The sequence below is a fragment of the Hypoxylon fragiforme genome (genome assembly GCF_022984875.1).
Source record: "Hypoxylon fragiforme strain CBS 206.31 chromosome Unknown GGS25scaffold_2, whole genome shotgun sequence".
NCBI classification, from domain to species: domain Eukaryota; kingdom Fungi; phylum Ascomycota; class Sordariomycetes; order Xylariales; family Hypoxylaceae; genus Hypoxylon; species Hypoxylon fragiforme.
Genome location: NW_026054757.1, coordinates 971,473 through 981,929, shown reverse-complemented (window position 1 = coordinate 981,929; position 10,457 = coordinate 971,473). Strand labels below are relative to the sequence as shown.

Genomic DNA, 10,457 nt, shown 5'->3' with positions numbered 1-10,457 from the left:
CATTGCCTATCCAAGTGGCTATATCTCGCCATCTTCCCATGCGGCATCTAGGCCATCTTTATCCTCATCTTTCTCCCATTCTTTACAGACCCCGACCCAGTTTCGCTCAACACAGTGAGACTTGGGCGGCTCTGTTACCGCAGGCCCTGGTTTGGCCGTAGGAGTGGGCATAGGAGGAGGCGAGGTGATCATGTGGGATTTCGTTTGTGGCAATGATGTTGCGGGTCTTGTCACGGTAGCCGTCTGATCTTTACAACCCCACCAACCTGGTGTTTCACACGTAGTCGTAGTAGTTGTGGTAGTAGAGGTAGACGTGGACGAGGTGGTAGTGGTAACCTCGTCCTTGCAGCCAAACCAACCGGGGGTTTTACATGTTGAGGTCGAGCTGCTCGTTGTTGTAGTAGTTATTCCAGTGGTAGTAGTCTCGTCCAAGCAGCCCCACCTATAAGTTCTATGTTAGCTTAACTGATTTTATGATAGGGGTATGAGAGAATGCTTACCATCCAGGAGTCTGGCAAGTAGCTGTTCGAGTACGTGTCTTGGTGGTTGTGGAACTGCTTGAGGTCGTGGTGCTATCTGTATTATTACTCTCGTACATCTTCCAATTCGCGCAATCCCTACAGTCCGGTGTAAATCTGCATGCAGGAACGTCGTCGTACTTTCGAATAACATCATTGATCACGGATCGAATTTTGTGGGTCCCGATACCAACTCGCCAGCCGTAGTCTCCAACCGTGTCATAAACACACTCAAAACCTGTATGACATGCGGTTTCCAAAGCGTAGCCGGCAAAAGAGCACGAGGCTGTTGCACCGTTGCATGTCCCTATGTAAATAGGATCGGCCGTGTGACCGAAGTGGAACGATCCAGTGTATTCGCGGGTTTGGGGAAACTCCGGGTCTGCGTGGGGAGGTACTGGTAAACCCAGCCTCCCGGCTGCCAAAGCCTCCGGGACAGCTTCGAAAGTTACGACGGGGAGTCCATACGTTAAGCCGAGGAGTGAACTAACAGCTCCGCCTAGCGAGTGCCCAGCAACCCAGATATTTGACTCTGGATAAAGCTCCGTAACATTTGCGTAAAGCTCTCTAGCTGCCTGGTAATATCGACTTTCCTCGTGCAGGGCCTTACGCACGCAGGTATTGTTGCAGTTGTAGGTGCTGGTTGCACAGTCGCAGACTTGATGCCAGGACCATTGGCCTTGCTGAGCGCAACAGCAACTAAAGAAGAGGTTGTCATTGATCTTATCATTGGTAGTCGTGCCTTCGCCATCGAAAACAGCCGGAGAAGTTCCCTTGAGCCCAATGATGATGGTCGAGTTGGTTTGGTCCCCCCAAATATGGCCTCTCAGTCCATCAGTTTCCCAGCCAAAATCGGCGGACCGGTTAAAGGGTACTCCTACTTCTTCCCAGTCTGGCATGCCTGGCTTCTCCACGTAGGCATTAGACGCCACCAGAGCCATGGTCAAAACAGTGTTTTTATCAGTCACATCAGGGCCAGGGACATCATCGATAGTCCACGCTGATGGGCTGCTCGCGAAAACAAAACCACTTTGGCGAGCCTCGGCAACTAACGGATCTACGGTACTCGGTCGACGGTCAAGGAGTCGCTCAATCTTCCGAGGCTGGCTCTTTGCCTTCAGGGGCAATATCCGCTCCGCATCGTGCCCATCTTCACTAGCCAGCCATACTTCGGCTTCTGGTTCAAGTATGTCTTTCCTTCGATGAAGGCCAGGGTGTCGATGAGTGCCGTGATGGAAGATATGACGTAAGGTAAAGGTATGGTCGGCTGGTTGGGGTGGTTCGGGGATTAAAGGCGTTAATACCGGAGAGTTTGGGAGGATAGCTCCCGAGTTAGGAAGGATGGCGGCGGCGGGGGGGTAGGATATGGCAAGGAAAGATAACAGGATTCGAGCTGTCACTCTGCCGGCAGAGTTGCAGATTGAGCCCTGCCGTTTCCGTCTGGAAGCCATGGCCACACCTTAAACAGAAAGCTAATTAGGGCGGTAGGGAAAAGAAGGAAAAGGGTTCGGAAGGATAAACAAGATTGCAAAGAGATGAAAATAAGGAGAAAAGCATCGATAGGAGGTAAGGTGCAACGTTGTTGTTGTTATTATTGTTGAGTGATGGGTAAGTAATTAATGGAAAGTATGTAAGGTATGTAAGGTAAGGCAAGGTAATGAATGTATGGATAGATGGATAGATGGATAGATGGTTAGTGGCTATTGGGTGACTGGTCACGCACCTTGAAATCCCCACACGCACTTGGGACTTGGGGAGTTAAGCTTGAGTTATCGCGTGGACGGTGGCGCTGAGCTGCCTTATCTTCTGCCTTCTGCCTTACTACATAATACATAATACAAAGTACTCTAACCTAACCTAGATATGTATGACAACCTTGAACTTTTGGGTTTAAGCTAGTCTGGCTACTGATCCCTGACCCAACCATTGAGGTCGGAAGCGGTAAGTGAATTGGAAATTTGGAATCTAATACTAATTATGTAGGTAGTTATTGTACCTTACATAATAAGGACCCTAATACATAGTATACACCTATACATTTGATGTTCTTCATTCTATCTATCTATCTCGTGGCTATAGTGATTTGCATTGATGTTGACAACGTACTCTTAAGCTATAATTACATACTTACTACAAGGGAAGTTTCATACTTGCATAACGTTGCTATCGATGGATGTATGTAATATCAGTACTTTGCTAGTGGGTATAGACATAAGACAGGGCATGTGAACTATGCATAGTTACATGTGTATAAATATGCAAGTCAGCTGTCAATTTATCAGGTGCTCATAGAGGTATGTATTGTACAACCTAGGTAACTAACTTAAAGTAAAGTAACCATGTACATAGTTATCTCCATGCTCATTGATGTTACGTATTCAACTGTCCATGTCTAATTAATAACTACCTTAAAATATCTATCACGGAGATAATGTATGTATGCATAGTATATACATATAAGATGTAGACATAATACTACTATTGTAATTTGAAAAATTAGCCTCATCTATGGGATGAAATAGATACAACAACATTGAACATTGAAACGTCGCATCTATGATGTAGTACATAGCTAGGTACTATGTGTATATGTAGGTCAATACATATTACATAAGACTCTGGAATTACATACCTATGTAGTTCGCATTCTAGTGCAGTCCTACCCCTGATGCAAGGCTAAAGTCTTGCACATAAGCTACAGGCCCGGCTGCTACACTAGCAGCCTGTAGCAGGTAGGTAACTAATATGTAGGTACCTAGGTTAGAATGGTAACCGTTATCGCGTGTGGAGTCCGACTTTCGTCACCTTAACTTTAATGCTTGACTTAATACTTTACCTTTACTTCTAACACTCTAACACTACAAAGTACTAAACCTAGGTTAGCGTAGTTAAGCCTAACGTCGTAACATTGAAAGCTCCAAGCATTCAATACATTTCACACTCTGTCTACATCGAGTAGTTGTTGACCAATATTCTTTTTACCTTTCCCTACTTAGTATACCAGGAAATATTGCACCTTCATATTGAGAATATTGTCCTGTCTAGCCTTGATGGCATCTGTTTTGTTTAACAGCATCCCATCGTTCCAGAGGAGAGAAATATCATACCATCTCGGTAGCTGGACGTATACCTTGAACCGCCTCGTCTCCTTGCCAAATTGTGGAGGTACTATGTTCTTGTAACAAGTTTCATATCTATGCCTATCACTTCATCTGTCTATTATATTATGCTTCTCTTGCGTTATACTCTTAGCACTTAAATTCCATTCTAAGCTCGACTTTGAATCTCTAAAACTCTTACTCTATATCATAGAGCTACCTGAACTAACATACACCTCCCCGTGTAGCACCTGGCATCTCCCCGCGTCCTCATGGCATCCACGTCTCCTTCTAAGGGCTCCGAGCCTACGCCTGGGTCGCCCACGACTTCTAACACCTCGCCTAACCCCCAAACTCCAGACTCCAACAAACCCGAAGCTCCACTCCACAGCGCAAGCACAGCAGGTAATGGTGCCGCCCCGCAGGTAACCATCATACAGGAAACGCCCCCAGAGAAACAGCAAAAAGAGACACCCGATACGTTCGAGTCGGAGGCTGTCGACGATGTAGTTGAAGCACCAAGAGCGTCGGTGGACATGGATGAGATACCCATCGAGTTGGTTAGCAAAACGGACAAGTTGAGTGGTAACAACCTTACTGTCCGAGGCGAGCACGACTAACACATACACTCCCAGCTTCATCGACTCGCTTTCAGCCAAGGTCCATCCGACACCCCCTAATATCGACAATCTTTCTACCCTATTCCAAGATTTCTACCATGTAGCTGCCTCCCATATCCGGACGCATATAGACAGTCTTGCTACCCGACAGACACGGGAGTCCTTACCAGCTTCCTCGAGTTATTCAAGAGCCTCGGCAGCTAGCCTACTGAGATCCAAGGCGGCTTCTTTTAGTGGCAAGGACAAGGCAAAAGGAACACCAACTAAGGAGGAACAGCAAATGCTCACAGCGCAGGAATTTGCCGAAAGAAAGCGGGCTAGAAAAGCACTGGAGCAAAAGAGAGTACTGCTCGAGGAAGCTATTGAGAGGCGGCTTTGCGAAGGCATTTATAATCGCATATATCGTCATAGGACTACTCAAGACGAAGCACAAGATGATAGACTTCGATCGAAAACGGCTGCCCTATCTCTTGTGGGTATTGGGCCCGGAGACTTGGGGGTAGACCTCGGAGTTCCTTCAGAGGATACTCCCGAGTCTCTGGAGGCGAAGCAGGCAGAGATTTGCCAGTATCTGGAACAAGCCCGGAAAGAGCTTATCCTGATGAATGAGAAGCGGTATCCACTAGGCAAACTCCATCATCTCAAGGCCGCTCACAAGAGCATTGTTGACACGTTATCCCATTTTCACCCTTCCTCGTCAGCTGACGAAATCATGCCGATGCTCATATACACATTGATAACTATGCCGCCCGAGAAGCTCAATGTGATAAGCGACTTGAATTTTATACAGAGATTTCGATGGGAAGAAAAGCTGGAAGGAGAGGCCGCATATTGTTTGACGAACCTCGAAGCAGCAATTACCTTCCTACAAACGGTAGATCTTGCCAGTCTCAGGGCGGATGAAGCAATATCAGGGCCCGTGAAATCTGAGAGCCGGCCGGAAGCAGTGAGATCAGAAACCTTTCCACCTGCATATACCGCAGGCTTATCTGCGGAGGCCTTGAATCCTACCGCCATGGAGACTGAAACTACTCAGAGCACCAAGCATTTGTCATCATCCGCGAGCTTACGAGCTGCTGTTCAGCACCGCAGGCTCAGCGATCTTATTCAAACCCCGGCCCTAGCTCTTGGGAATGCAAGTGACTCGTTGTTTAATACTGCTGACCAAAGTTTTAAAACGATTGGAACTAGTTTAGGTGATAGTTACAAGTTCTTGCTCGGTAAACTTCGAGATAGTTCTGCCAGTGGGCGAGAACTTGTAGTCCCGCGGACACTGGACGAAGCCCGAAAACTGATAGGCACACCACCGCTGGAGGATGATGCCTCTGCTGACGGCAGTAGCTCGGCTCCAAAAACTGAAGATACCGAACGGACTCCAGTAGGAAAGGATGACAGAATACTATCCCTAGTAGGTGGTATGAAGGCATCCAGAGACCGAAGTGTAGACAGCACACAAAGTGCGAGGAGCGCAAGTAGTTTGAAAAGAATAGCCGAAGAGAATAAGGATAGGTCAGCTAACACAGCCACGCCCCCGTTGCCTACATCTTCCAATCCGGCCTTGGTTGAGTCGATGCGGAATCTTGGTAATTCCTTGAACCCTATGAATCGCTTCTCCGGGATGAGCATGATGCGTGGCTTTGGGCGTACGGCCACTCTTCCGACCCCGCCGCCGGCAAAGGATGCTGTACCTAAGGCGGCAGATGGCGGAGACTTGGCTACGGTAAGAACATTATGATACGCGATCATGTCAAGCACACAATCTTGCTAATCCGCGCATGTAGGCATTTCCAGATATTGCAGCGGCGTTGCCACCAAAAGACACCCCTAAGATTGACCCACCCAAAAAGAAATTCATGGAGCTTCAGAACCCCACAGATCTAAGGATCGGTGACGTCTTGGAGCTGCTACGCGACTATCGCCGCCTTGCAGGAGCTCTCAAGGACATGGACGCTTTCAAGGAATGAGCTCCTACTTAGATTCATATTTTTTCATTTTGCTATTTGTTGTGGGCTATCACTAGAAGATTTGCATAACTCCCTCGGCTCATGGGATGTATTAGCGGCGTATCTTGCATGGCTTGGAGTTTATAGCAAGACTCGGTAACCGGCGCGAGAGCTGTCCAGATAGAAGAAACGCAGAGTCTGTGAATTTAGGGGGGGGCATGAAAGAGGCAGTAAATGATTTGTTTTCTTTTTCTTTTTTAAAAAAACATAGAAAACAACCCCTTTAAATTCATTAGCATGGCCTTAAACTGGGATAGATAGATAGGTGTCTGAAACTACCTACCTAAGCAGACACATCATTTTATTTTTATAGATCAAAATAGGGTGGAGGAGGAGAATATTATATGGACAAAGACATCGGATTTGTTAAGAGCCAAATTCTTCTTGGAAACAAGACATATAGGTACCTAGTCTAAGTAGGTAGGTTAGTTACTAGGTAGGTAGATAGCTATGTAGCAAACAAACAAGCAAGCAAGCAGAGCAAGTATGCAAGCAGTCAGTCAGTCAGTCAGTCAGTCAGTCAGTCCATATCTCTCTCCATTCACTCTCTGTCTCTCTCAAACAGGGGGGGGGGAGGGAATAAACCAAACACCCCCCTTTTCCCCACCCTCATACATGATATTACTTATCAATCAGTCCCCTGGGCCTCTCATGCTCACTTTACTCTCCTCTCCAGTCGCCAGCCACAAGCTCTAGGTAGGTAGGTAGAATGCTTGATGGCTTATTTTCTTCCTTTGTTTCAATTTCCTTTCCCCCCCTTATGGGATAGGTTCTCCTTATAAGGTTATATGTGGGTGTGGGTGCAGGCGTAGGTAGGTAGGTATTGTAGCAAGTCAGGATTTTTTTTTTTGGAATTGTTTGGTTTCATCACCTGCAAGAAGGTACGTACATATATACATATATATATTCCTCGTTCTTCAATATTTTTGACTTGGATTGGATTGGCTTGGCTTGGCTTGACTTGACTTGGGAGGGGGGGCTTTTTTTTGTTTTTGTTGTTTTCTTTTTACACCTAGTCCATGCCTGCTATGTACCTACATAGGATAGTATGTAGGGTACCTACTACTACTACCTTGCCTACTACTCCTGCCTGCCTGCCCGACCTAGTACATACCTATTACCTATACCTAAGTAATCCATGCCTGTACACATAACCCTCCCCTTTCACACTCCACGAGCCTGTCTCCAGCATCAGCCTGATTAAAAAAAAAAGGGAAAAAGGAATAGGGCGGGTTTAGAAAAGGTGTAGGTGCAACATTCTCGAGCCCGTGCGTGTTGTCTGCCCCTGACCGCCCGCCTCAAACTTAGGTACTTGAAGGGAGATAAAATAGAAAAAGAGAAAAGAAGAGGAAGCTAAAGTTTCAGCGAATGAGAGACCGAGGGAGAAAAAGGGGGGAAAGAGGTTTGTGCGAGAGGTCAGTGATTTCCGTTAGCCTTCTTGGTAGGGCTTACGCGGCCGTTCGTTATATCTTGAAGCGGGCCCCCTGAAGCACTACTGCTGCCTCTGCTTCCCGGCTTGCTGCTTTGCTGCGGGCCGGAGATCATCTTTTCCATGAAGCTGATGTAATCGAATTGGGGAACGCCGCGGTCCTGGGCCATGTCGGGACCATTGTGAGGGGGCACGATCTCACAGAGCTTTTCGATTACCTCGTCGGGCACAAGTGAGTGACGGAGATCCATCTCGGTGACGTAAGGTTTGCCGTCAGCGACCTCACGGAAGGACTGGAAGACCTGCTCGGCTGTATTTTGATCTTCTGTCACGTCTACCATGAATCGAATGAACTGCTCAAAGGTAACGCGGTCACGGCCATGAGATGTCTCGAGGAAATAGTCGTGCATCTCGTCCTCGCTAAACACCAATCCTAGACTTGCAAGCGCGGCCGAGAATTCGAGCTCCGACAGCGAGTTTGTGTCGTCACGATCGAAATGGCGGAACACGGATTCGAACTCCTCGAGCTGAATAGGCGTCAAGTTCGTCATGCTCCGTGCCACCATTTGATTCTCGAGGAACGCTAGCTTCTTCTGAACGGACGACTTCACAAGACCTAACTCGTATTGTAGCTCGTCGTAGGTGTATGTCGTAAAGTCATTCTCTTCGATGTTGGCCTCCTGGCACTTTTCATCGACGGCCGCGATCTTGTCCAGGTAAGCATCCAGTGGTGGTAGGTTGTCGCTCAGCTTCCGCACGTGCAGCAGCTGGTCTTCTACGTCGCCCTCGAGACCCGAGATAGCGATTTGCATGGTGTTAAGAGCCAGGGCAAAGTCGTTCGCCTTGTCGGCGAATGACTTACGAAGGGCATTCTTGATACTACACTGACCGTCAGTGGAACTTGTTTCTCACGGAGGGCTTGAGGCTACGTCAACTTACTCTCTGATGGTCTCGTTAATCAGCTGGGCACGAATCATCTCAGACTCTGTCAACCTCGCCCATTCTCTATCCGTAGTTTCCAAGGATAGCTCCGGTGGCGGTTCATAGACTCTAAGTCGGTACGTTCCCAACTTAGTCTTGATGTTTCCTAATAACGTGGCTAGATCACTTTTCTCTGCGACCCAGTCTCTTTTCTTGCCCTTCTTGTAAGATGAGAACTCAACTGCTTGCCTCTTTGCGTCGATGTACGTTCCTTCGAAAGTCGCTTGTTGCCATTGTTCCATTTGCTCCCTGATAAGTCTCAACAGCTCAGCCATCCGCCTCTCGTAGGCGCTCTGCATCTCCCATGCGCCTTGCATATTGTTAACAAACTTCTCGACTCGTCGACCAGCGTTCTCGACTTTTTCCATTTGCGAGAAGGCGTGGAACCAGTAGGCGATATAGGTCATCAAACTCCTCTCATCCGGCTTAGCAACGTCGCAAACATCCTCAACATCCAACAGCTCAGGGATCCCAATCTCCTTATGAGCGATCTCGAACGCCAATTGCATGTTTCCGCGATGATCTGATTTGTCTAATGCGTCATAGTCGATGAGATCGGGTCGGTGGATATCTAACAGCGCACAGAAAGCAAGGCCATCATTCCAGCTACTACTGAAATCTCGAACTTCGACTTCGTCATAGCATGCCGTTTTGCGTTGACACCACAGAAGCAGACCTTCTTTGGCTGTCATACCCTCTTCGTTGATGTCGCTGATGGTAAACCTCAGAATAAGGGTCCAAATAAGACCCAGGATAATCTTACGATTGCCGTCTACCACATCTTCGGCGCCGATATTTGTCATCTGGATCCCTCTCGACTTGATGTAGTCGAGAGCCGTGTTGGCATTCTCGAACTTTTGGACTCGTAGTTTCGGTTTCGCCGCATATCGTCCTAAGGATTCGCATGACAGGCATTCGAGCAGGTGTATTAGAAGGACCTTGGAGCAGAAATGGATTAGTCGTCATGAAATATAAATAGGACAGTCAGTTGGTAAGGTAAATAAACGTACAGCATCACTCAAATCAGTCACGAGGTCTTTGACTACCAAACCTCGCTGCGAAATCTTCGTGTTCATCCTAGCATTTCAACCGTGTTAGTCTTAAAGGCTCGCAATGGGGAAAAGAAAGTCTCTCGTCTCGTTATCCATAGACAATAACAGTAAATTTCTAAAGGACTGCTAGCTAACCATTTTGTAAATGTCTTTTGCTGGACGTTGATCCACTGGTGAGCCATCTTGAACAAGGTACAGCTCCCCAGCCGCTCAGGGGCAGCTTGGGTCGAGTAGAGCTAAGCAGATGCGATTGACAATAAGTGCTACTCTTGTGATCTGTTCGCCTTTAACTAGTAGAGACTTGGGTGAAGTCAAAGGCGAGATATTAGGGAAGTGGCGATGATGAACGTCAAATGATTCCAGGTCGCGATCAGTTGTATGGACTGATTATTTGGAAGCTTCCGTGACCTCGGCGTCAATGGTTGTGGTGGGACACGGCGCAGGGTTATATAGCTTGGTAGGTTACCGGGATGAGATTGGATTCGTGTCCGTATAGTTAGATGGATATGGGTTATTATTGTGGATACAAGTCGAGGCGCAATGGCAAGAATCGGAATATTATTGTTGTTGGTCGTCTTTTGTTGCAATGATTAATATTGATGTGTATAATGTAGGTAGGTAGGTAGGTAGGTAGGTAAATAGAGTACCTAACATAGTAATGTAGTATGTAGGTATTGAGTACCTAGTATGTAACATTGAATAACCTGGAAGTAATCCAGTCAAGGTACACACAATTGACACAATTGACCAATTGGT

The 10,457-nt window shown here is 47.2% G+C and overlaps 3 protein-coding genes across 3 annotated transcripts; 1 reads left to right on the top strand and 2 right to left on the bottom strand.

The window, feature by feature from the left end:
- Positions 1–18: 18 nt before the first annotated feature.
- On the bottom strand, positions 19–1,969 carry GGS25DRAFT_517942 (alpha/beta-hydrolase; the record flags this gene model as incomplete). Its single annotated transcript, XM_049263460.1, has 2 exons — positions 19–442; positions 501–1,969. The coding sequence occupies 2 exons, from the start codon at positions 1,967–1,969 to the stop codon at positions 19–21; spliced, it is 1,893 nt and encodes a 630-aa protein (XP_049119812.1).
- Positions 1,970–3,341: 1,372 nt separating this feature from the next.
- Positions 3,342–6,728, top strand: GGS25DRAFT_474465 (uncharacterized protein). The gene is made up of 3 exons (XM_049259629.1): positions 3,342–4,193; positions 4,252–5,956; positions 6,018–6,728. Exons 1-3 carry the CDS (start codon positions 3,889–3,891, stop codon positions 6,198–6,200), a joined length of 2,193 nt encoding a protein of 730 aa, XP_049119811.1. The 5' UTR covers positions 3,342–3,888; the 3' UTR covers positions 6,201–6,728.
- A 403-nt stretch (positions 6,729–7,131) lies between these two features.
- Positions 7,132–10,071, bottom strand: GGS25DRAFT_112238 (calponin homology domain-containing protein). Its single transcript, XM_049256051.1, has 4 exons — positions 9,837–10,071; positions 9,660–9,726; positions 8,608–9,587; positions 7,132–8,547 (listed from the first exon to the last, which is right to left on the bottom strand). Exons 1-4 carry the CDS (start codon positions 9,881–9,883, stop codon positions 7,656–7,658), a joined length of 1,986 nt encoding a protein of 661 aa, XP_049119810.1. The 5' UTR covers positions 9,884–10,071; the 3' UTR covers positions 7,132–7,655.
- Between the last annotated feature and the right edge of the window lie 386 nt (positions 10,072–10,457).

Excerpts from the sequence above, each read along its gene's own strand:
- GGS25DRAFT_474465 (XM_049259629.1), top strand. The coding sequence starts at position 3,889 with ATGGCATCCACGTCTCCTTCTAAGGGCTCCGAGCCTACGCCTGGGTCG. Across the intron at positions 4,194-4,251 it reads TTGGTTAGCAAAACGGACAA|CTTCATCGACTCGCTTTCAG; the intron begins GTTGAGTGGTAA and ends ATACACTCCCAG. Across the intron at positions 5,957-6,017 it reads ATGGCGGAGACTTGGCTACG|GCATTTCCAGATATTGCAGC; the intron begins GTAAGAACATTA and ends CCGCGCATGTAG.
- GGS25DRAFT_112238 (XM_049256051.1), bottom strand. The coding sequence starts at position 9,883 with ATGGCTCACCAGTGGATCAACGTCCAGCAAAAGACATTTACAAAATG. Across the intron at positions 9,727-9,836 it reads CAAAAGACATTTACAAAATG|GATGAACACGAAGATTTCGC; the intron begins GTTAGCTAGCAG and ends TTGAAATGCTAG. Across the intron at positions 8,548-8,607 it reads ATTAACGAGACCATCAGAGA|TATCAAGAATGCCCTTCGTA; the intron begins GTAAGTTGACGT and ends CGGTCAGTGTAG.